The sequence below is a fragment of the Mustela nigripes genome, chromosome 1 (genome assembly GCF_022355385.1).
Source record: "Mustela nigripes isolate SB6536 chromosome 1, MUSNIG.SB6536, whole genome shotgun sequence".
NCBI lineage: Eukaryota > Metazoa > Chordata > Mammalia > Carnivora > Mustelidae > Mustela > Mustela nigripes.
The window spans coordinates 214157436-214183695 of record NC_081557.1 but is presented as its reverse complement, the minus strand read 5'-3'; the positions used below and the strand labels follow the sequence as shown (position 1 = coordinate 214183695).

Sequence of the window (26260 nt, the reverse complement as noted above, 5' to 3'; positions counted from 1 at the left end):
ATGGGGGGTTAAGGGGGTAGGAGAAGAATGAATGAAACAAGATGGGATTGGGAGGGAGACAAACCATAAGTGACTCTTAATCTCACTAAACAAACTGAGGGTTGCTAGGGGGAGGGGGTTTGGGAGAGGGCAGTGGGGTTATGGACATTGGGGAGGGTATGTGCTATGGTGAGTGCTGTGAAGTGTGTAAACCTGGCAATTCACAGACCTGTACCCCTGGGGATAAAAATACATTATATGTTTATAAAAAATTTTTAAAAATTAGAATTAAAAAAAAAAAGACAGGAATGGAGCAAGCAAGTGTACCAAGTATTCAGGAAATGTTGAACAAGTGGTTTAGTGTGGCCTGATTAGAGGGTGAGTGTGTGTGTGTGTGCGCGTGCGTGTGTGTGTGTGTGTGTACATGAGTTTGGAATGACAGACTGAGCCAATAGGGAAAAAACTACACAACTTGGTCTAATATTGTGTCCCCTGCATGGAAAAGAACAATCAAGGCAGAAGTTGGGATGGGGTCACAGGAAGACTAAAGGTCCATGCAAAGCCGCTGGGCGAAGTTCCATGTTCCCTAGCAAAATTTAGAGACAATTCTCAGAAAAGATCCTGAGGTCCATGTTTTCTTATAAATATGTTTCATATTCTGATCTACAGTCCTCTTCCAGAGAACTTGTCTTCTTCTTGAAGATCAAGATGAATTTTTCATTTTGCAGACCACTGTGGTCAATAGCTCCTTGGGAAACAAAGCAGTTTTATTTTGCCTATGTCTAAATAATTCCCCAAAATATCACATTGCCAGTGTGTGTTTATGCTCAATAAGGTGTTCAGGACAATGAGGATGGATCTTGGGGTGATCCTATTTTACAAAAAGCTTGGAGTTTGGAGGAAATAACCACATCTAATGAAATTCGTGAAGAAATTCCTTGAACCAGTCGATATCTATATCTCTGTGACCTTGGAATTCCCAAACAGGCTGGAAGAAGCCCACCATAGTTATGCTTTTGGTATCTTTATTGTGGGTCAGGACAATATCCTTTAAAACATTTTTATTAGATGCCAACTTAATTTCATATCCATACATCTGGATGTTACTCTATTTCTTAAAAGTACATCAAGTATCTACTTTTATTTTTATAAATGTATATATGAAAAAAAATCCATGAGGTCTGAAAATGCTGACCCCCATGCCAACATGCTCTCAGTTATTCGATGCTGGCTGTTGACACTTAGTTTATCAGGACTACCCAGTTTACCACAGTATCCACCATTTTTATTGTCCCTGTTCCAAAAACAAGGGTCAGTTGGCATTTACTTTCAGTCTGGTGCTATTGTTTCCTTATACTTGAGTTAAAAAGGAAAAAAAAAAATTTCTTGTGCCCAAATATCATAAAAAGTGAGGCAACAAAATGTAGTGAAGTCCACATCTTTGTGAAATGAGTATCCTTCAGTATGCTAGTTGTGAAAACCAAGCACGTCTATTTTTAATGAACACAGCTTGAAACCCCATTATGAGCCAAATCTGTTCTGCTTCATTTTATGTGAACAATTTAGCCCCATAAAATATTTAGTATGAGCCCAAAATAAAGTATTACTGTTGTCAGCAATCTATAGATGAACAAATGGAGGTTCAGAGAGGTTAATTGGTTGGGGAAGCTCACACAACTAAAATGCCATCTCCAGGATTCCATGTAGGTCATTCTAGTATAAGACTCTGCCTGTGGAAGGCTGACCAGAGGGAAGTCCTTGTGTGTGACCTGAAGGTGATTTCAGCAGAAATTCCCAGACCAGGAATTCACTCTTTACCAGCCTTTCAGAGCCCATGGATTCTTCTGTCCACACAGTAACTTCAGGTGCCTCTGTGAAAATAGACTCGGAAACCAAGATGGCTTCCTCAGCTGCAGGCAATCATTCACAAACATTCCTTGAGAGAGACAGTAGGAATGATCAGACTGCATGTGGGTAGTCCCAGTGTTCAACTCTGGACTCCTCATCCTCTCAGCTTTGTGACCTTGAACAAGCCCTAAGTATAATAAGCTCCAATTTTCCATCTGTAAAATGATAGGAGTCCTGGTTACTGTATTGTGGGGTGGGTGTATTGGGAATTCAGGGAGAGCTAGTACAGGTCTTGGAAGCTATGACAGCTATTGCTATTATTTATAACTCTCCCCGTAGATATTGCTGTTGGGGTCCTCATCCCATCAAGAAGGGTCTTTGCAAGGCTGAGCTGTCCTCCTACCCTGGCCACCGGGGGAAAGGGAAGGACTTGAAGGAAGCAGGTATAATGCCCTACATATACCTCCTCCCACAGGATTACACCAGTCACTTTCCTGCAGTAACTGGCTTCCTCCCAAGAGGCCTGGCTGGGAGGAGTGTGATAAAGATAGACAGGGGTGTGTGTTATAAAATTCATCTGCCAGAGCTTCAATAAAAAGGGCCTCCCTGCCTGCCACAGCAGATGAGACCGCTGTAAACCTGCAAGCTCACCTCACTCCCACATCTGAGATTACATTGGATCTGCATACTCCGAATAAGGTAAGAGTCTGGCTCTGTTACGAGTTTGATTCCCCACCTTTCTTCTCACTACACTGAGGACTTCAAGATCCTATCAGGGACCATTCGGGCTGAGTCTCAATGCCCTGAGGAACAACTAGGTCTTTACGTGTTGTACCTAGGCCCCCGTCCACCCTTCATTCAGGAGCCCACATACCTGTGACTGTTTATCTCCCTTTTTCAATTCTAAGGAAAGACCACAAACCCAGGATGGAAATACGTTCTGAACCATTTTCTGGGTCTGTCCCTTATACAAGCAAAATCTTTATTACTTTTAAAATGGAGCACTAATGGTATGAATCATCTTATCATGAACTATACCAAATGAAACCCTAAGTAGTTTGTAAGTTTCTTATTTGTTGTCAATATTTCCAAAGGACAGAGTAAAGTTGAAATGCAAGAGGTGAGCAAAGTTGGTGGTATAAAAGCCAAAGAGATAAGTTATAGCTCCTTTCCCATTTTGTCACTTGCCCAGTATGGGATATTGAACAATTCATTCACCAGTGTGAGCCTGAGCTGCTACATCTGTTACCTGGGGGTGATTTATTTTTACTTACCAGGAACAGCTCTTGAGTGGATTATGCAAGGGAGAATCAAATAGTGGTCAAGGTCATAGCATACAGTATGTGTTAAATAGAAGTGATACCTCTTCTTTCTCCATTTTTAAAAAAAATCTAGTCTAGTGCATGGTATAGAGTATATATTCCATAAATGCTTGTTTAATGAGTAAATGAAGGAATGAGGGAGTGAGGGAGTGAGTGGGTGAGCAAACATAGGAGTAAGGGAGTAGTGAATGAGAATTTATTTGGCTCAGAGAGTCGTGGAAGTATAGGAGGTTTTTGACATTCAGGACTCAATTCAAGCCAAAATATGAAGAGATGTGCTGCTGGTCTAATAATTCCAGGAGCCAGGATTCTTGATCTCACTTCCAAGCAAGGAGGCATATGTCAGTGTAGAGGGAGGGTTACCCTGCAGCTCTGCATTGCTGAACTATTGCCCAGCACTGACTCACCTGCTCTTGTCAAACAGGTTTCCACCAAGCTGAAGCCATGAGGATCCATAGCCTCACCCTGCTCTCCTTCCTCCTTCTGGTTGCTCAGGTGTCACTGGTGAAGGGCAAAAAGGAAGTAAAGAATAGACATGTCAGCAAAGGCACCAAATTGCCTACTCTGGGAGAGACCCAGATTGAGCCACCCAAACGCCTGACCAAAGGCAAGTTTGTCACTCAAGACCATGCCAACTGCAGATGGGTGGTGACTGAGCAAGAAGAGGGCATCACCCTGAAGGTTGAGTGCACCCGAGAGGACACTAAATTTTCCTGTGTCTTTACTGGCAATCCAACTTCCTGCCTAGAGTCAAACAAAAAGAATGTCTATTGGAAACAAATAGGTCGGAACCTGCGCTCTCAGAAGGTAATCTGTGGGAATTCCAAAACCATCCTCAAAACCAGGGTGTGCAGAAAGAAGTTTCCAGAATCCAATCTCAAGCTGGTGGACTCCACTCTGATTCAGAATAAGAAACCCACCCAGGGGTTAATGGAGCCCTCTCCCAAGGAGCAGAGCAAAGTCAGTAAGGCCTTCATCAGGGAACCTAGCAAGGTCAAAGAGTTATCCCCAAAGGAGCAGAAAAAGGTCAAAGAGAATATCTCCTTGAGCTCAGTGGAGACTCAGACCATAGCTACCAAGGATCCAAAGTGTGTGGAGGACCCAGACTTGATAAACCAAACAAAGACGGCCCTGGACTACTGTGGGGAATCCTGGAGCTCTATCTGCCAATTCTTCATCACTATGGTCCAGGGAAGTTCATGCTAATGAGTCAAAAGAGAAAAAAGTCCTTTGGGAGGTGCTATGTCAAAGTCCTTCAGTATGCTGTCAAGCTCTCTGAGTAAAATGAACATTTGTGCTATGAGAGTGCAGTGGAATATGTAAACAGATTTTGTAACTTTTGTTTTTGTGGTTTGGAATTTACTTTATATTCATTTCCTTAAATTTTTATTTCAGAGATTGTTTACCTCAATGTATGTTTCCATGCCCCACATAGCTATGGGTATATGAACAGTGAGGACCATTCTTTGAGCTGAATGAGCTGAATGATGATTCCAGTGCAATGTACTTTCTGCTGAATTAACAAATTTAATAAATCTCTGGGTATTTTTCAGAAATATGTTCAAGCATTTTTTGTTTCTTTATGTCTACTTTCAATGAACTCAAAATAGTCCCCATATCTGGGGGAAAAATATCTAAGTAATGACTCATCCTAAGTAATCCTCAATGTGACCCATTCCAAAATCCCTATCTTAATCCTTTCATCCATTGGTCTGTGATGTCTGATGCTTACTGCGCTGTAATAATTAGGATCCCTGATTTCAGATGGGTCAAATAAGGCATGGTGTGATTAAAAAAACAAATCAGGGTCTCACAGATGGTAAGAAGGAAGGAAGGATTTGAACCAGAAGGTCTGTAAAACCAAGTCCACATGCTAGAGGAATGCCCTCTACTGACTCTGGTCAGAGCGGGGCATCTCTTCTTGCTATATGTGAGACCCCTGATTTTTAGGGGTTCCCTTTTTGGCCTGGGGGAGAGAAGCTTGGTTAAGTACAGTGTCCTGTGATGAAAACCCCAGTGTAAACAGGAAAAGAAGATGGAAACTGCTGGAAGAACTCTGGTTGAACTTCATGGAAGAGGTATTACTGGAGCTGGATTTTGGAAAGAATATTCTTAGGTAAGAAATGAGACAGAATGAAGACACTTTGGGCAGATGACAACATGTGTCAAAGCAAAGATATATAAAACATCCTAGAAGCTGGGAGAAACCAGGTGGCTGGAATATGGTGGGAAGTAGAGATGATACTACTGTTAGTCATTTACTTGTTAGTAAGAAGGATCTGAAAATGTTTTGTTTTTCTTTTTTTTCAAGAGTTGGGGAGAGAGAAGGTTGTGGTCCTAATGCCTTGTCACAATTTCATTAAGAGCAAAAAGCGAATAACAAAAGATGGTTAAAAAAGAAAAAAAAAAAAACAAAAAATCACTCACTCACTTTAGAGTCTCTGTCGGTTGCAGAGAAGAATGGCAGGTAGCTTGGAAGAGAGACCATTTACACTCACCAAAGTACCAGGACCTACACTGAGGATTGTCAGTGGCCAATCCAAAGTGTGTCATTACTCACATTATCAACACTAACATTCATCCTCTCACTTGCCATGTGCCAAACACTGTGCTAAACTTTTTCTGTGGAGTCTGCATACATGCATTCATTCAACATGTAATTTATTAAGCACTGAACCTGCCAGACTCTGTTCTAGGTGCTGAAGATATATCTGTCCATAGTAGATGAGTGTATGGATGGTCAGCTCCCAGTGACCCGTGGTAATTTCCCAATGGGAAATTGATGATAAAATCACAAACATACAAGAGATAGAGAGGGAAACTAAAGGAGGAAAAGGGGGTAACAGTGATGAAGTGTAACCAGTCTTAGATCAGATGGTCAGGAGAGGCTTCTCTGTGGAGGTGACTTCTGATTCTAGATATGTATGAAGTAACCAAGCCTAGTAACTCTCTGGAATAGGGATGTTCCTAGCAGAGGGAACAGTCAGTTCTAATGCCCTGAAATTACTTTATATGGCAGACACTCTTCTAGGACTAGAAAATGGCAGCAAACAAAAAGAAAAAATATCCCTCTTCTCATGGTGTTTGTATTCCAATGACTGACTCAGGTTTTGCATGTTCAGGAACATCAAAGGTTACAGAACCATTGTAGGACAGGGGCCATGACCTGATTTGTGAACCTTATCCCCATTGGCAAGAGAACTGAACCAACATCCCTGTCCATTCCAAGATTCTCTTAGCCATCTCACGTAAGGGACATTTTCCCTTAAATTCTACACAGATTGTGAGCCCTATGGATCTCCCCTACTCATACATCTCAGTTCCTTGTAGTCCTGAAAAAGGAAAAGACCGTTGAACACTTCCAGGGGTCATTAAATAATAACTCTGGTCTAGCCTGAGTGACATAAACATTGAAGAACTGACCAGACTAGATTCAAAGACTTTCTAAGCTCACTCCCAGCCCATGCAATGGTACTTAGTTCACTGATGGTGTTTGGCCACTGCCAAAACTGGGAGGTTTGTTTCCAACATGGTGAAGTTTCCTAGACTCGGGCTAGAGGTTTGCCTCTGTTTTTTCCCACTCAGTATCTCTATGCTAATTATTTATTTCTTCTGAACTTCAAGAAGTTTATCTCAACAATGAGAATGGTGAAACCCACCTTGAAAGGCTGCTCTAAGACTCACATTGGTCAATAAATCTAGAGCACGTAGTGCCTCACTGCTTGCACAGAAGGTGTTCAACTCAAGTGACAGTCTAAAGTCAAGCCACAGGGCACGCTGTGGAGGAAGTTCAAAATTTCCTTAGGTAAACTCTTTAAAAAGTGAGAGGGGTTTTTCCCTAACACAATAACAAAGAAAAACAATAATTATGGAGAACCTGGCATATGCCAGTGACTTTGCCCCCTTCTCTTATATAATTCCCTCAACAATGCTGTCTATTAGGTGTTATCATTTTCATTTTCTAGATAAGGAAACTGAGGCCCAGAAAAGCTGAGCTACTTTCCAAGGTCCCCAAGCTTGAAGTGGGAGAGCCTTAAAGTGAGAAACCCAGGGTCTGGAGGTCCTCCAGGCCTTTCTGTGTCTGAAGCTCATGATTTTCTTCACTTGATGAGAGAAGAGTGAAACTTGTGGCTTTATTTATTTTTATTTTTTTAAAGATTTTATTTATTTAATAGACAGAGATCACAAGTAGGCAGAGAAGCAGACAGAGAGAGGGGGGTGGGGAAGCAGGTTCCCCGCTGAGCAGAGAGCCTAATGCGGGACTTGATCCCAGGACCCTGGGATCATGACCTGAGCCGAAGGCAGAGGCTTAACCCACTGAGCCACCCAGGTGCCCCAAACTTGTGGTTTTAGATGCAGACTAAATAAAAGTGAACAGGATGTCTCATACACTTCCATATTTACAGTCCCTTTCATGTCCTTCAAAAAGAAATCTCCAGAAGCTGAAAAGCTAAAAGCTTTAGCTTTTGTTCATGCTTAGCCTTCCTTCATAGTCACATCCCAAGGCAATGTTTTTTAAAACACAGTAAAAAACAAGTTTAAAAACACAACACAGATTTTATATTAGTTTCCATCCAACTTCGAACTCCATATTTTCTCTCTGGAGACTTTCTGAATATGAAGTGGAAGGGCCAGCTTGTGTGTGTGTGTGTGTGTGTGTGTGTGTGTGTGTGTGTGTCTGTCTGTCTGTCTGTCTGTGTCTGTGTGTGTGTAAGTATGCTTGAGATACAGTTACCCTTGATAGCAAGAGACAGGAAGATCTCAGGCAGGTAAGAGGTGCTTCAAGATGGCATGACTGCATCCCCTAAAGCAGCTCAGTAAAGGAATTTCTTACGTTCCTCATAAAACTACCTCTCAGCTTTAAGAGGGCCTCCTCCCTGCCTGCAGCACTGTCTCTGTGTAGTAACTCACAACCATACTAGTGCCGACTTGAATCTCTGGAGTCCAGCCCATCTCACCTTGCCTCCTACCCATTCGCTTCTTCCCCTACCTCCCTCCTGAGTTGTTTTTGGCAGAACAAGGAAAGGAGGCAAAAGTGATTGGAACCAACAAAAGCAAGGGCAGCCATCATCTGTGGTACTGGTTCTCATAACACCACACATACAGTACTCACCTTCAGCTGTCTCACTCAGAAACACTTCATGAACAATATGCAAGAAAACATTCATTAGGAGCCTTGCTGGATGTGGGGGAAATAAGACAGCAAAGATGGTCTCCAACTCATCTATCGTAATAGCCCCAGCAACTGGGTCACAGGCCAGCATATAATGATTCTGAACAAATACTTATTGAGTTAATAAAAGAGGAGAGAAATCATGGCAGGGGCAAAGATTATGGGCTTCAGAGTATAGGAAGCTGGGTTTAAATTTTTAGTTATTTGACCTGAGATAAGTTACTTTTTTCTTATTCTCAGTTTCCTCATCTATAAATTAGGTCTAAGTATCCATTCAGTAAGATTTGACATGATTTAAAGTCTAAAGTGTGATCCTTACACAATGGATTTTTCTAAGATTTGGTTATGAATGTATGAATGAATGAGCCAATTAATTGAGAGAGAAGACAAGTAGGAAATGTTCTAGATAGGCTACATGGGACTCAAGACATACCATGCCAAATGGAGTTTGGCTGTTCTGAATCACCTCCCAAAGACCACCCTCTACTTAATGGCCCAGGAGGCCTCTCACATTCGTGGCCTGGATAGAGTCACTTTCCACAAAATAGGAGATAAAGGCAAAGCTGGTTCTTTAGGGCAAACTTAAAGACTTTCTTAACCTGCCTTCCAGTGACTCACCACAGCATCTCCCCTTTAGCTCCCTTATATCTACAGCTTGAGTGCTGCAAGCCACCTGCTGCCCAGGTCATCTTTCTGGGGGGCACTGTCCATATACCACATGCATGCCAATGACTCACACATTTACATCTTCAGCTCAACCTCTCTTCTGACCTCCAGCCTCACTCAGCATCACCACTTGCATATCCAAAAGATGACTTAAATAACATATACCAGAAACACTCCACTGATGTTCCCCCCCAGTTCTTGCTCCTCCATGTCTTTCCCAACTTAGTTAATCATAAAGTCATCCTTCCCATCGTGCAGGTCAGAACCCTTGTAGGGTCCTACTTGACTCCTCTCACTGAGCTCATCTAATTTATCTACAATTCCTGCCATCCCCACTTTCAAGAAGATATTCCAAAATATGACATTTTGCTACCTGATCACTGCCAACCTGGTCCAAGCCCCAGCCTGTCTTTCTGGATTATTGCAGTAGTGTCTTAATTTTCTTCCTACTGTCAGCCTTGCCTTGTAGAGTCTGTTCTAGCACAGCAGCAGCGACATCCCTTCCAAAGTCTGAGTAGGAGCACCCCACTTCTCTGCTAAAAGCTGTCCGGTGGCTTGCCATCTCATTCAGAGTAAATGCCAAAGATTGTTGCAGAGCCTTACAGTGCCCTATAAGAGCCAGTCCCTCACTACTTTCTGAACTGATTTTTATGATGTAATCCTGGGATTACTCTGCTCCAGCCATTCTAGCCTTGCTGTTCCTAGAGCTCACTCTGTACTCTCCTGCCACAGTCCCTTAGCACTTGCTCTTCCCTCTATATGGAGAACTCCCTTACTTCTTTCAGATATCAACTCAGATGCCACCCTGGTCCTCAACGTTGTTTTCTTTTCCCCATACCACTCTCATCATCTGAAGTGCACAATATTTATTTGCTTCATTTGCTTATTGACTTATTGCCTCTCCTTAGAATATAAGCTTCTTGAGAGCAGACTTTGCTTTGGTCACTGCTGTTTTTCTAACATGTTGTACAAAGCATGGATCTCAATACACGTTTAATTATTTTTAAAACCAGTGTAACCACAAGAGAATCAAGAGACAAGATTTCTTTCTGTCAGGCAAACTTTAGCCTTAATTTCCATTTCAGAAATGTGATTGAGGTTAAATTTCTTGTCCTAATAAGTCTAAATATCCTTATCTGGAAAATAGCACTGAAGAAACTCTTATAAAGTAAATGAGTCAAAGAATATAAATTACCAAACTCTTTGCTTGGAACACAGTCATTGATCAAAAATTATGTTTGTTGTTCTAGTTTTTCTGTTATTATTATTATTAAACATCATGCTTTCCAAAGGGCATGATGCTGCCTGTTCTCTAGGTTCCTGACAAAGATGGCAAGGTCTGCATCTCTCCCAGCTGATACACGCTTAATTATAAAGTCCCTTCCTTCATGATCTCCATTTACTAACCTAATTAGAAAGAGGGTTTTGATTTTATGAAGATGTTTTGAAAGGAAAAGAATTGAAGGAAAACATGAGTATAACATGGACCCCCAGAAAATCTGATTGCTGGAAACATGAGAGGGGCCTCGGCAGCAGAAGGGGCCAGGAAAGAGTGAAATGGAAGGCAGCAAGGAGTCATTGACCTAAAAATAAAAAGGTCCAAGGTTGAGCAGGCTTCCTTCTCTGGAAGACAGGAATCAAAAAGGCCTTGTTTTCTAGGAAATGCACTAGTTCTGCCTGGCAGGCTCATAACTTCTGCCAAACTTAGCATCTCCTCCAGATAAGTCAGGGGAGGTGGGGTGGGAAGTATAAGAGTAGCTGTGTTTTTTCAGGCAGGGTGGCATGGAGATAAGAGAGTGGGCTCTGGTCATGGATAAATGGACTTGATCCTGAATCTGCTACTTACTAGCCATGTGACTCTGGCATGTTCCTTAACATTTCAGAGACTCAGCTTCATTCATGCAGCAAGTGCTACTAGTGTCTTCCGTGTGCTGTGAACTGGGTAACAGGATAAGCATGCAGAAAAAACAATGTTTACTGAGCATGTACTATAGGCCAGACACTGCTCTATGCATGTGTATTATCTCACTTAACCTTTATAGTCTCCCACAAGGAGGCACTACCCTTCTTCCTATGACGACATTGACAATGTCAAGAAACTCGTTCAAGGTCTTAGTAAGTATCAGACATGGAAGTCAAGTCAAAGCAATCTGGCCCCAGGTCCAATCATTTGACCGCTAGAGAACTTTCAAGAAGCTGGAAGCTCCAATGTAAATGTGCTGTCGGATGCAAGCATGGTGTAGGGCCAGGTGGTGGGGTGGGAGGTGAAATCAGCATAGGTCAGCAGGTGTAGCTGGAGGAGACGGAAGCAGTGGTCACAAGTCAGAGAAGATTTCCCTAAAGAGATAACAAAGCTAAGACCTTTAAGGGAAAGGGGGTTACTGGGCAAAACAAATATACACAGAGAGTGGCTCAGATGGAACTTGGGGATAACTCTCTCAACTATTTGGTCACATTAAAAGGACCAAAACATTGATTGGCAGTCCTGGAGACACTAGGGTCCTCTGATTCTATACCCTTTCTCCTATAGACTAGCCTGCACAAGGAGGTAGTACACCTTTAGATGTGGGGTGTCCTAGATGCTCTGCAGACAAAATCACCCCCATAGACAATGGGGAATTTGTAGCACATTCTCAGTTTGCTCAGTTCATTCAACAGCAGGTGTTCTGCTGAGGGCCAGGGGTAGTGAGAGAAGTGTAAAGGTATGAATGCAGTAGACAACTTCTGCCCTGGTCCACAGGGGACTACATGAAACATGGAAGATGCAAGTATGCTGTTGCTCAGTCATCTCCCAGTATTTAGAATTATGCATTTTATTTCAGCTTTAAATGCAAACCAATGACTTGTTCTAGCACTCAACCAAAGGAAGGTCATAAAAGTAATTTTGACTAAAATCAGTTTTTACAAAGCAGGCACTGACTCTAGAACCTGACCACAATGTGCAATGTGACTTGGCAATGGCATTTTTATACTGTATGCTGCCAGAACTAGCTTCCAATGTCAAGTGACAGCCCCCAAGAAGACCAGCCAGGGTGGGCTCTCCTCTACCACAGGAGGCTTCCCAGAGCCTCTAGGGTGTCTTGAGCCTAAAAACCTACTACACCCACTCCTACCAGCATAATTGCTCTAGAATTGTATTTCCTGGAACTGGGCATAGGATTTTCTCTAAGCCAAGTACTGGTAACACCAGGGAAGGCTAAGGTTCGGCAAAAGCAAAAGCCCAGATGGGCCACCCCAGAACAGACACCACTGTTGTCCAGGAATCTTGAGGCTGGAACCCTCAGACTCTGGGAACCAGGTAGGGCCAAACCAAGCAGGTGTGAGGACCAGACAGAACCTTTATTAGGTGCTTCCTGCATGCTAGGGGCAGTGATTCCAACCTTACCTAAAGGTAAGAATCACATGGGGAGCTTTAGAAAAGCTCACTGCCCAGGCTGCTCCGACACCAATGATATCAGAATCACGGAGCTGAATAGCTCAGGGATTTTTTAAGCTCTGCAGTTAACTGTGATGTGCAATTAAGGTTGCAATCTGCTCAGCTGGGCACTGTTTACCATGCTTTCCCTGCATGGTCTCATTTCATGACCATCCTATTATCAGGAGAACCAGGGGTGCAAGGAAGTTCATCATTTGCCAGAGTCAGAGCCTGGAGTCTCCCCAGGTGCCTGCCTCCAGAGCCACGCTCCCAGGTGTAAATACAGGCATGAAGGCAACTACCATGTAGCAGAAAGAGCAAGAACCTGGGTTTGAACCACTTCTGCCCCCCATCCCCACCCCAGTGCCTAGGGAGCCTTGGGAAAGTCAATTCATTCCTCTGATTCTTTCAGCTTGTCTGCTGAACAGGGGGATGTTATCACCTTTGCAGTATTGGTGATTTAAGGAAATGATGTTTATGAAGCAACTTGTAGTCTTTCTGGCACATAGTTTAGTTCTTGGTTCTTTAACCTTATTATTAGACCACATGCCCAAAAATGAGTCAGCAGATGGGATGGTAGTTATCAAGAAGAGAACATCCCTCAAAACGAGGCATCATGGGTACCTGGGTGGCTCAGTGGGTTAAGCCGCTGCCTTCGGCTCAGGTCATGATCTCAGGGTCCTGGGATCGAGTCCCACATCGGGCTCTCTGCTCAGCAGGGAGCCTGCTTCCCTCTCTCTCTCTGCCTGCCTCTCTGCCTACTTGTCATCTCTGTCTGTCAAATAAAATAAATAAAATCTTTAAAACAAAAAAAAAAAAAAAAAAAAAAAAAAAAAAAAAAAAAAAAAAAAAAAAAAAAAAAAAGAAGGAAAAAAAAAAAAAAAAAAAAAAAAAAAAAAAAAAAAAAAAAACGAGGCATCATGTTCTAAAGGGCAGGCGAAGGTAAAACTGGAAGTCAATCCCAGGAGGGGGGACAAGTAGTCCAATAGACAGAGGCATGTAGGAGGGGACAAGACCAGGATAGCTGGGGGCATGGGAAAGCACCATGCCACGCAGTGCCTCTCTCTGTCATCCACAACCTCTCACCCCCACATTCTTCATCACAGGTGTCAGCCAAGTGTGGAAAGCAATATGGCCACTCCGCTCTCCCTTCATACCCACTTTGCTCTTTAACCCCCATCCCCATCCCCAAACTGCTCATTTTCTCCTAAGCTCTCTGGGCAAAGGTTAAGTGATAACTGTCATTTGCTAGGAAGACTCTAAGGTGTGACCCCCTTTCAGTTCCTTAACCCAGTACATGCACCCTCAACCAAGGGTAGTGTTCATTCAGAAAGGACCATTAAAAGAAGGAAAAGAGGGGCACCTGGGTGGCTCAGTGGGTTAAGCCGCTGCCTTCAGCTCAGGTCATGATCCCAGGGTCCTGGGATCGAGCCCTGCATTGGGCTCTCTGCTCAGCAGGGAGCCTGCTTCCTCCTCTCTCTCTCTCTGCCTGCCTCTCTGCCTGCTTGTGATCTCTCTCTCTGTCAAAAAATAAATAAAATATTTTTTAAAAAGAAGAAGAAGAAAAAGGAAAAGAGGGAGTCAGACAGAGAGAATGTGCTAGTCATTTTTGGTAATTCAAAAGTAGTACATAGTATGAAGAACAGCAAATGAACCAGAAAGTGCACACAAGTAAGAAAGAACACAGACCCATCCATGAAGAGACAACACTGATTGTGCCTGGGTGTGGGTCCCTCACATTCTCCCTTAGACACAGGTAAAAATATTTTTAACTGGATTATATTATCTTGTGCTTTTATAACTTTTTTTTAACTTAAATCATTACAAACAAAAAATATCATGAACATCTTTGGCAATACACTTGTTTCTGCAACACCTTTTTAAGGTGTTCAAGGTATTCTGTGATATGTTGAAATTATGGTAAGACCCTCCCATTGTTGCAAAATTAGATTGTTGCCAATTGTTTATTGTAAAGAATTGTTGTTGAAAACTATCCTTACAGATAAGTCATTTCTTTTCACATTTAGGAATTTTTTCTCTTTAGGATAAATTCCTAGAGGGTAGATTGCAAGGTCTAAGAATTGGCTTTTGAAAGAGACTTTTTATTACTGAAAAATGCATACATTTGTAAGTAAACAGACTAGTGTAATGAATGTCTCAGTATCCTTCACCCAGTTTAAACAACTATCAATTTGTGGCCAATCTCATTTGATCTATACAATGTCCCAATTATCCTCCCTCCACAATTGTTCAGGATTAAATCACAGACATAAAACATTTTATTCATAAATATTTCAACACCTATCTCTAGAAGATAGGGCAAGAGCACACTCATTTTTAAAGCTCTTGGAACACATTGCCAAACCACCTGCCAAAAAAATTTTGCAACAATTTCCATTGTTGCAATAATGGATAAAAACCAAGAGGATAAAAACATGGCCATTTCTCCTCACTTCTGTCAACTCTGGGTATCCCAGTTCAGAGACTGGTTAAGGGTGGGTGGGGGTAGGAATCAAACATATAAGACTAAAGAAGATAATTCACTAGAAGGGATTTAGATGGGGAACCAGTTATAAAGATATTGGAAAATCTAAAAGGGCAAACAAGGCATTGTGATCCCAGGAGCCAGGTCACAGAGCTGGAGCTGAGACCCTGAGGGGGGATTTCTTGAGGGGACTAGAGTCAGTGGCTACTGGGAATGCCAGCAGAAACAGAGAAATGGAACAGGGTCCTGGTTTTTTCCCTCCTACTCCACTACCCAATCCTAACAGAAGCCAGTGGGCAGGGGAGTCTGGGAAATGAGTTTGCTTCGGCCCCCCACGCTTTCACCCCCATACCAAGCATCATGGGAAATAATAGGGATAGGTCTCAGAGCCAACAGGCTAATGACCAGCACTTTAAGTATTGCAGCTTTAGTTTAGCTTTGTTAATTAAAATAAGCTATTTATGGGGGCGCTGGGTGGCTCAGTTGGTCAGGCATCTGCCTTTAGCTCAGGTCATGATTTCAGGATCCCAGGATTGAGCCCCACATTGGGCTCCCCAGTCAGTGGAGGTCTGCTTCTCCTTCTCCCTCTGTCCCTCCCCAACTTGTGCCTGCCCTGTCTCAAATAAATAAATAAATAAATAGATAGATAGATAAATAAATCTTTTTTAAAAAATCCATTTATGGGCTAAAAAATATCTGCAAATATGAAGGAAGACATGAAATTGATGAGTATAAAGTGTAAACAATAGAGCAAGAAAAAAAGAATGAAAGAAAGAATGTAAATTGTATAACCCATTTTGAGGGGAATTTGTCAGTATTTCTCAAAATTTTAAATTGCAAGCCCTTTAGCTTAATAGTTTCCTTTTCAGAGATTTATGCCACGTATACTTGTACAAACCAAGGATATGTGTGTGAGGACATTTGTTATAGCATTGTTTTATAACAGTAAAACACTGAAAACAACCTTCATATCCATAGGCATTGGTTAAAAACAACCATGAGTTAGCTGGAAGGATTTCTAAGAGATGCAGCTAGAGAAATGAAATTTTTTTTAAAAAATGTATATCACTCTTCAGTATGTTTATAAATTAATATGCAGGTAAAATATTTCTCAAAGTGTATACAATTTTTTCTCAAGTCACTAGTGATAGTTGTTGCCTTTAGGGAGAGGAAGCAGGCAATTAGAATAGGAGAGAGATATATTTACCCTTTGTACTTTTAAAATGTTTTCACTATACTTTGTATTAACCTAAACCATATGAAATTGCCAACATTCAGTCATTTTGATGCACAAAACAATAATGTCATATGGTTTATAGCACTATTCTTTGTCCATAAAAGAAGTAATTAACTTCTAAAAGACCAGGAAGAGCTGTTACATTGGAATGTGAATTTGGACTTGACATTTTCAGTAGGATAAGAAGATGACAGGTGATATGTTACCCCACCCATTGTCTCCTTAGGAATTAAGTTAAAAAGCCAGAGGACATCCCATGAGCTCAATTCTTTCAGAAGAGTATACATGAATGGTTTCTTGATTATCAAGACTATATGGACTTTTAAATCTGTTTAAAATGAAGGACAGTTGAGAGGTGACTGGGTGGCTTCATTGGTTAAGCATCTGCCCTTAGCTTGGTCATGTTTCCAAGATCCTGGGATTGAACCCAGAGTCAGGCTCTGTTCTCAGTGGGGAGCCCGCTTCTCTCTCTCCCTCTCACCCTCCCTCTCCCCAGACTCATGTGCTTTTTCTCTCTCTCTTAAAATATTAAAAAGAAACGGACAGTTGAGAGGCAAGCTGGAGCTATGCATGCTCTCCATCCATTCTACATGCTGCCAAAGGCACAAAACAAACTCAAACTAAGAAAGCCAGTCATCCCTCTGCTACTGTTGGAGGATATTGGTAGCTCTCTGTTCCCAGAGCTTAAGTACAATTTTTTTCACACAGACAGATAAAAAGAAACTTAAGCAATATTGACCGCTTCTGATGAAAAACTGCCTGAAGCTCTCCACGTTCCAGAGCCTGACAGGGACTTGGATGACTAAAGTTGCTCTGATTCACCAAGAGCATCTCACAGGGGCTGTTGCTGTAGCTAAGACAACAAGTTCCATGACCCAAACATTAACATCAGGAAAAGCAGGGGCCATTGGTGGAGCATGAAGAGCCTTACACACATTACCTTGTAACATCTCCCTCAGAAAGGCACAGTATCTTGTGCCCATTTTACAGGGAAGAAAAGTGAGGCTTCAGTAAGTCCAGTAACCTAGAACCAGATCTGCCTAACTTTAAAGCTCTTTCTCCCAATAGTCACATAGACATGACAAGTGTCAAAGATGTCAGCTGGTGATAATGATGCCAGCTGGGAGAGATGATGCTGGGCAAGTGTTGTTTGCTGGGCATGGGCTGTTCAGAGATGGGAAAGGATGGTGGGTAGCACATGGGATCAGGTCATTCCTTTGTTTCAAACTCCTCAGTGGTTCCCCATAGCCTTCAGAGTACAATCCAAATTTAGTGCAGCAAGCAGGAGTGCTCCAGACTCCACCTGCTTTGCCAGGCTCTCCTCCTCCCATGACCTTCAGCTCTTGCTAGATGTCCTTGTCGAGCAGAATCCAACCACTTGCCCTTTTTCCGGGTACTCTGTGCCCATACAAGCCAACTGCCTTTGCCTATTGCACATGCTTGTTTCTGCCTGGAGTGCCCTTCCCCCACACTGCACTTGTGACCAACTGTAAGAGTCTTTTTCTAATGCTCCCTCCTGCCCTTCACACCCTTCTCATCCCTTGCCAACAAAGGACTCATTTTCTTGTCTTCAACCACCCCTGGTGCTTACGTCAAGCCTGGCCTCCTTCCCTTTCTCTCTCCTTACTTCTTTCCTTCTTCTTTCCATCTTTTATTCCTTCTTTCTTTCAACACTTTTTCATTGAGCAGCCACTCTATAACAGTTGTTAAATTGCATTTGGGTGATTAAAGCTGAATTTAATAAAAAAGGGTCCTTTTCTTCCTGGAGCTTATTGTCAAGAGCAAGAGGCAGACGGTGACTAAAACTGCACAGTTACTGAATGTTTCTACAGATGCAGCACTGCATTATGCATTTGGCATGCCTTTACTTCACTTAACCAGTACTGCAGTGCTACAAGGTAGTGACTTTTGCTTTTAAAAGGGAAAATCAAAGTAGGATCAGGGTTTGAACCCAAGCCATCTGTCATTTAACTCAATACTCTTAAATGCCAAAATAAAAGAGAAGTTTAATAAGAAGGTGATAAATACAATGGAAACACACAGAAGCCTAAACCCAGCTTGGGAAAGACAGATTTCTAGGAAGAGGTGATTCCGTATGACTTAGAGGATTAACATGGGCAAAGGTGTGGTAGAAGGGAAAGCTTGGCTCCACAGAGAACCCCAGGCAAGAGGATGTTCCTGAGGTGCAATGCATGAGGATGAAACTGGGAAGATGAAGCAGTAGCTGGGCTGCAGAAAGCCTCATTTGTCATCAGTTGAGTGAGGGCTGTAGGAAATAGGTATAAGATGCAGGATAACTAAAGAATATTTAATGAAGGGACTACTACAAGGATATGGGCAGTGTGAGGGAAACCACCAAGGGGTGGTGGGACACCTGGACTAGCAACTCTGAGCCAAGCAGCCCCACTTTCCCTAGACCAAAAGGAGCAAAAGGAAAGGCTGTTACTAGAGGCCAAGAGATGGTAGCTTTGGCTTCAACCCTAGAGACCCCACTCCCTCACCACTGGACCTGGAGCCTTTGGTAGGAAATCCTGGCGGGGTCCAGAGGGATGCAGGAGAATATCTCAGCTTCTTTCCCCTCCTGTCTCCTGACATCCTTCTGGTGCCTCCCAATGGCCAAACCCAAGCAGAAGACAGAGGGCATATGAGCCCAACTGAACCAATCTATAAGGTCAGTCTCCTAGGTCAGAGAAAGTTAGAGAAAGGTAGCAAGAGGATCTGGAAGGGCAAATGGAGACCACCCAAAACTCCCAGGTTAAGAAGTTCAATTTTTAATTCCATTACTAATGGGTGCCATTGAAGGGTTTGAGGTGGGGGAAACTTAGTCAGATATGGGTTTTCACAAAGACCTCTATGGCAGTGATTCAGTAGACAGAGCTGCAGGCAGTTAGGCATGAGCTAAGGAGATCTGCTGGATCAGGCCAAAGAAAGGCCAAGGTGAGAGATTGTAAGGAATAAGAGCTAGAGATAGAAGGAGATGGATAGAGATAGAATGAGATGGAATATATCCAGGTGAGAGATGATAAGGAGCTGGAAAAGGGGATAGATAGAAAGGAAAAAAGGAGGTCAAGCTTTGATTTTAAAAAGAAAAATACAGAAATTGATGGTTCTTAATGAAGACAAAAGCTAAGATTCTCTTGGATGACCAACTAAATTTCATTTGGGACAAGCTAAATTTAAGTTGATGTGGGGACATTAAAAGGTAGATATCTAGCATATGCTCTGATTTGAATTCAGATATTGATTGGTCTCTGTCCAGAAATTTAGATATCAAAGCAAAGCTGTCAGTAGGTAAATTCTACTTTAAAACCATTGTTATACCTGAGTTTTTGCGTCCGAGAGACCACCAAGGAGTCAACACTGATGCAATCACATGAGGGTTTATTCGACAAGCTTAAGCTTGGGCCCAAGTATACCCAACACAGCGGAGTAGGGACTTGGACCCCGAGCTTAGTTAAGGCAGGGGTATTTATGGGTTCCTGTTACTAAAGCAGGGTGGGGGTTCTTAGAACTAAAGTAAAGTAGGGGAAAGTTCAGCCCTTGGGCACAGGGGTCTGAGATGGCTGCCAGAGCTAAGATGGCTGTACTTATGCTAAGGCTAAACCTGAGGTGGGATTGCCTTAATTTTTCTCGGCCTCCACACCATGAGAGTGGATAAGATGTCCCAGGGAGAGGGTATGTCCAGAGAAGAAGGCCAAGCTGTCTGGGAGCACTGAGAGGCAGGAGAAGAAGAACCACTTCAAGGGAGACAAAGAGAAAGACCAGAGGAGACAAGGAGAGGCAGGAGAATGAAGTTTCCAAGAGCAGAGGCTAGAGGATCAACACAATTAAATACACTAGAAAGAAAAAGATAAAAGCAGTACGGGTTGGAAGTAAGTTTTGGGTGTCTTTAGAAAGAGCAATAATGACTAAAGTTGGTGGATGGATTGCCATGGGTTAAAGAATGAAGTGAAGATGAAGCAGTAGACACTAGAATACAGATTCTTCTGCTTACAGGTCTGGATGAGGAGAGAGAAAAGTAGAATAATACCCAGGAGGACCACCAGGTCAGTGGAGTTTTATGGTATGAAATCAGCTTTGAAAAAGAGCTGGTAGAGAAGAAAGACACAGAAGAGGGAGAAACTGATCATACTTCAAAAGCGGGAAGATCACTGATGGAGCCCAGACCTGGAGGCACTAGGGCCAATCACCTTCTACAGTCCTTGCCTAGTTATTTGCCCAGACCCTTAAACCCCACTGCTAGTCTGGGAGCTCTATATCTGCTGTGCCAGGCACAACATCTGGCACATGGTTGTACTCAGTCAATGACTGCTGAGTGAATTATTGACTGAGTGCATGGCTAGGTCATTATTCACACTATAAGATCAGAGTAGAAGAAAAGATCCTTCTCTCTACAACTCACATGAGGAAGCTAAGGTTCAAATATAAAATCATCCAATAGAACTCCAGACACATTGAGCAAGATAACGGTGTATAGGGAGGAAATCTTGAAGATTTACTTTACATACACACATCTATAAACAAAACTGCCAGCTATATCAAGCTGGATGAAGACCACTGGTGAGAGTTGTTGGATTAAAATCAGAAAGGCCAGAAACCAATCATCTTTGTGTTTAAATGAACTGAACATTTGAAGAGCATTGATTCTTATTAGCTCATTTAATTTGGCTTATAAGAGGCTACTCTGATTGTGTTCTTTCACTTTTTATCTTGGGGGGCGGGGAGTCAGTTTCTTTCTCAAGGCATTTCTTCAAGTTTTCAGTTGAAGTTCTCTCCCAGAACAACTAAAGATTTGGCCACTTGCAAAGACTGCTGAGGAAGGGGTTCCATGTGAACCAGGTCTCCAAGACCATGGCCTCCAGAGGTCATGCCTCCTGTCTGGGAATAGGAATACTTTGGACCCACCCCCCACCCCCACTGGCCACATTAAATAAGAAAGTCACATGTATGGTAACTGGCTGAGAACACCCTGAAAGACAAAACAAGAAATGTGGTCATTTGGGGAAGAGGGTGAAGGTAAACAAGGGAAAGCAAAAGCTGGTATATCTTTTGAGAGGTAACTTGAGGGAACAAAATGCACTCACTCCTTGGGTCCCAGCTTCATGTTCCCCATTGGTGTGTGCAAAGCTCCCATGAACTTCATCTATAAAATGGAAATTCATTCAATTAAAATTGTCCCCTACGGTGTACCACACACGAGCTAGGCACTTAGAGAACATCAGTGAAAAATAAGAATACCCCTTCTTCTGGATGTTTTAAGAAGGAAATGACATGGGGCGCCCGGGTGGCTCAGTGGGTTAAGCCGCTGCCTTTGGCTCAGGTCATGATCTCAGGGTCCTGGCATCGAGTCCCACATCGGGCTCTCTGCTCAGCAGGGAGCCTGCTTCCTCCTCTCTCTCTGCCTGCCTCTCTGCCTGCTTGTGATCTCTCTCTGTCAAATAAATAAATAAAATCTTTAAAAAAAAAAAAAAGGCAAAATTAGAGGTAACTGCAACTTCTCTGGTGCTTCTCATTTGTGGAATATAATGACACAAGAATGTGCCAGCGGGGGAGGGTTGACAGAAACATTCAATGTCTTGTCAACTGGTCTGTGAGTTCCAAGAAACCAGGGATCATGTCTAACTTATTCACCTCTCTGAATCGCTAATGTAGTCCTTGACACATAAATGTCAGGTTATTAATAAGAAATCATTCTCAACTGATTATTGCCAATTAAGTTACCAAATATGTCCAAAATTTGTATTCATCTATAAACACCCCTAGGGTCCTTCTGACAACTAGAGATAATGCAAGGCACTGGATAAAGTGCCTGGTTCATAGATGTGCTCAGGAAAGCCAACCCATTCTTGGGGGTCACTTCCTATTTGTAAACTCAGCGCAGTTGAATTTACTTACTTGGTCATCATGGGTGGGAGAGTCTTCAGAGCCCCTCCAGGGACTCCCCACCTGTATAAGGGAGGAAGTAGGCACAGCAGTGCACCAGGAAGTGCCCAGAGACTTTCACTCAATAAAAGACAGGGCTGGGGCCAGGTCAAGCTCCAGGAGGGATACAGGAATCTGAGGCTAGTCAATGCCCTCAAGGTATGTCTGGTGTAATTAGGCAGATCAGTTTCTCACCACTGCAGCAGTTAAATCCATCTTGGTTGATTAAATGTCACGTGCTGGAGGTGGGAATGTGTGAGCAGGAATGCAGGAGAAGGCAGTGTAGAGAAGTGGGGACTTCTGCGAGGCTCTGAGAGGGGTGTGGGGAGAAGCTGGGGGGCTTTTATAATCAGAGAGCACACCGTGAGCAAGACCTCAAGGTGACAGTGGGTGTGGTCAATCCAGGGTTCAAGAGGACAGCCAGACGGGAAAGAGACAAGGGTAACTGACCTACACCAAGCCCCTACATATGCCTGCCAGGGCTCCCCACCCTAGCTTATATCACCCTCCCCATAAACTTACAAGACAGACTGTTGTTGTTGCCAACCGAGACTCCTTGGAAAACACCAAAGTTGGTATTTGAACGAGGTCAGTCTAAAGACAAAGCTTTTGTGCCTTTCACTCTACCCACATGTCTTCCTGGACAGACCGGGTGGGGCTACCATGGTGATGAGATCTCCCACTGGAAGTGGGAAGATCTTGGTTCTACCCCTGAATAGCAGAGTGACCTGGGCAAATGATGTAGCCTCCCTCCCACTTCCCTCCTGTCATATGAGGTAGTAATTGCTCCTGTTTTGTAAATGGGAACAGCAATTCCTGCCATATGCTTATCTCAGATCAGCCCCGAGGATTTCCTCTGTGAGGTTATCGCTCCAGGGTATGGGTGGAGGGTGCACCAGGGTCACTTTACTCCTGGAAAAGAAGAGTGTAGCAAATCAGTCACAGCTTTTTAAAGCTTGCACCCAGTGACACACTCATTTCCACTTCTTGAGTCAATGCAAATCCAGTAGCCACACCCAAGCTTGAGAGGCAGGAAAATGCCCTCTTATTGTGTGTCTAGGTGAGAGAAAACTGGGTAGAGTCATGACTAACTACCACGGTAACTCACAACTGTACCACTTGGAATGTTTTGCAAGAGTTTTTGACACACCTGAGTTAGGTACTTGTGATTCTAGACAATGGGAAGTCCTTCAAGATTTCCAAGGAGGGATGGATAGAAGTGCTAAATTAGTGAAAACTACAGTCAAGGTAGTGTTGGAGATCAGTGGTGATGGCATGCAGGGTATGTTTGCAGTGGGAGAACCTGGAAAGATGGGAGCTGTAAAAGGACACTAGATAGTCCAGGTCCAACCTAGACTTAGGATGGGGGCAATGGAAAGAAAAGAAAAATCCTCAGAGATATTTTCATGCAATATACACTAATTGAGTACCTACTCTGTACCAATCACTGTGATAGGTACCAGAGGCAGGGACAGATAAGGATAACCTGACTGTAGAGGCCCTTCCAGTCTTGGTGGGAGAGACAGACATTTCCTCATAGGAAACCCACAGAATTAATAAACCTTGAGCTTGGATGTGGCCACTGGACTTGCTTTGGTCAAAGAGGTAGAAATAAGCATGTCACTGGGAGTCTTCTGTCCTCACCCTTGTGTCTGCCTCACTACTAGTAAGACTTAACACTTAGATGTATCCCCAGAAAACGTGCCGTGAATGAGGGATCTACATTTTACTGAAGATGTCATGGAGAGTCTGAAAAGAGTGATCCATCACATGCCACACAGCAGAACATATCCCAGTCCCCATCCAATGACATTCTTCTTCCCCTACCTCGTGCTTTGGCCACAGTGGCATCACTTCTCTGTTCCAGGGCTCCAACCTCTTGCTTCCCCCCCACACCTAAAGCTCTTCCTTTTCTTTTCCAAAGTGATTTAACTCTCTCTGAGCCTCTCAGAGTTTGCAGTCTGGCACACACCATAGTTCCAGGCAAGTGATCAGCCCTCCTTAGAACTCACCATCTTTAGAAGAGGAAACAGGTGGTAAAAATCATTGTCAGCTTTCTGTCTTCCTAGTTGTCTTCCCTGACCCTCTTCATGGCCAGGATAATAGAGGCTTCAGCCAATCTGTTACCTAACCCTCTCTCAGGGGACTCTGAGAAGACAAAGCTGGTCATTTAGTTGTACCTGGCCTCATCTCACTCCTCATTCCACCCTCCCCTCTTCCTGTTGGCTCTGCCCTGTCACTTACAGCTCTCCCAGCGGGCCAGCCTGGCCTCTGGAAGGTCCATGGGCCTCCCCAGGGAACTTGGGGATTTGTGATTTTCTCTACTTCTGCACACAGGTGCTAGAAATCCAAGGGGCTTGGAGAAGGAGACATAAACTCCTACCTGGGAATCTTACTGACCTTTCTCCTTCACAGATGCTCTGTAAAAACTCAGGTCATGATGCCACAACTACATAGGTAGAACTAATGTTCCAAATAAAAACTAAATGATGAATATTTATAAATATTCTTTCTAGAAATGCTAAAGCAATTATTATGTATTGTCCACATTTTAAAATATATAGATAAACAAACATGGATGGAACTAGAGGATATCATGCTTAACGAAATAAGTCAAGCGGAGAAAGACAACTATCATATGATCTTCTTGATATGAGGAAGTGGTGATGCAACATGGGGGCTTAAAGGAGAAGAATCAATGAAACAAGATGGGATTGGGAGGGAGACAAACCATAAGTGACTCTTAATCTCACAAAACAAACTGAGGGTTGTGCTGGGGGGAGGGGGGTTGGGAGAAGGGAGTGGGGTTATGGAATTTTTTGGGGGGGTGCTTTGGTGAGTGCTGTGGGGTGTGTGGACCTGGCGATTCATGGACCTGTATCCCTGGGGATAAAAATATATGTTTATAAAAAATAAAAAATTTTAAAAAAACACATTAACTCCAAAATACACATTAATCACGGGGATAGCTTTCATTGTTAGAAAGCACAGTACTTATTGAGTGGTCAAGTTTTACAACGTTTTTAATAAAATCGTTTGTGCTATGTCAAAAAAAAATAATAATAAAATAAAAAAACAGAATTAGCACTAGTAAGTGTTTCTCATGTACCTGTATTTTGCAGTGCAGCTTGTCAGAATCCAAAGCCAAAGCATATTCTATCCATAAAATCCTACAGTCTTCTCCAATTAATACAAGTCAAGGAGGTCTGTGTCAGAAAACTCATTCTCTCCCCCATCACCACCTACCCACCATGTTTCTCCCTTCTTCTGATACCAATACCACACTCACAACAATGTGGGGATTCTCCCCACCAAGCAATTCTGCCACACCAGCTGCGTGCCCTACAGCTTCACTCCACTCTGACACTCCAATCTGATCCCACAGGCAAGGGCTCAAAGCCAAAAGACAGCCCCCTCCCCCTTCACACCAATCACAAGGAGTAGGTTCCAGGGTACTCCCAACTTCTGTCCCATTTGGCTGCAAATAAGCCTCCCTTTGTGTTCCATTTATTTGCTAGAGCAGCTCATAGAACTCGGAAAAATAGTTTACTAGTTTCTTAAAGTATATGATAAAGGACGTAGATGAAACACTAGATGAAGAAACTTCACATAGGGTGAGGTCTAGGAGGGTCTCAAGCATAGGAGCTTCTGTCCTCGTGGAGCTGAGGTGTGTCACTGTCCTGAGAGCTCTGGGAGCCCCATATTTTGGGGATTTTTATGGAAGCTTCATCACAAGCGCATAATTCACCATCACCCCCACTTCTACCCTCTCCCCTCACTGGTGAATGGGGGTGGGGCTTCTAAATCACGATTTGGTCTTTCTGGTGACCAGCCCCAACCAGGAGCCCACCAAGAGTCAACTCATTAGAACAAAAAACACTCCCATTACCCAGGAAATTCCGAGAGGTTTAGGAACTCTGTGTCAAGAACTGAGTCAAAGACAAAGAAATAGAAGATGCCCCTAGTACTCTAATCCCTTAGGAAATTATAAGGATCTTGGGAGTTCTGTGTCAGGAACTGGAACAGAAAAATTTATGTATTTTCTATCATTTTGTAAGGTCCAACCTATGAAGTTGGAATCCTTGTGAGTAAATGTGCTTGAAAATAGATTACATACATCTCTACTTTCTTAAGTTAATTCAAAGAAGGTTTGGCTGGCTATAAAACAGGCAACCAAAAAAAAAAAAAAAAAAAAAAAAAAAAAAAAAAAAAA

At 43.0% G+C, this 26260-nt stretch overlaps 1 protein-coding gene and 1 long non-coding RNA gene across 3 annotated transcripts in view; one reads left to right on the top strand and one right to left on the bottom strand.

The window, feature by feature from the left end:
• The window catches only part of LOC132015198 (uncharacterized), a 125161-nt gene that overhangs the window by 78675 nt on the left and 20226 nt on the right, over positions 1-26260 (bottom strand). For both annotated transcript variants that reach the window (XR_009403583.1, XR_009403585.1), the window contains exon 2: positions 3557-3650. This is a non-coding gene — a long non-coding RNA (uncharacterized LOC132015198). The remainder of the gene's footprint in view (positions 1-3556; positions 3651-26260) is intronic.
• Positions 2428-4684, top strand: FGFBP1 (fibroblast growth factor binding protein 1). The gene is made up of 2 exons (XM_059395811.1): positions 2428-2526; positions 3574-4684. The coding sequence occupies exon 2, from the start codon at positions 3594-3596 to the stop codon at positions 4353-4355; it is 762 nt and encodes a 253-aa protein (XP_059251794.1). The 5' UTR covers positions 2428-2526; positions 3574-3593; the 3' UTR covers positions 4356-4684.

What these genes read in the sequence shown, in the direction of transcription:
- FGFBP1 (XM_059395811.1), top strand. Translation starts at nt 3,594, where the DNA reads ATGAGGATCCATAGCCTCACCCTGCTCTCCTTCCTCCTTCTGGTTGCT.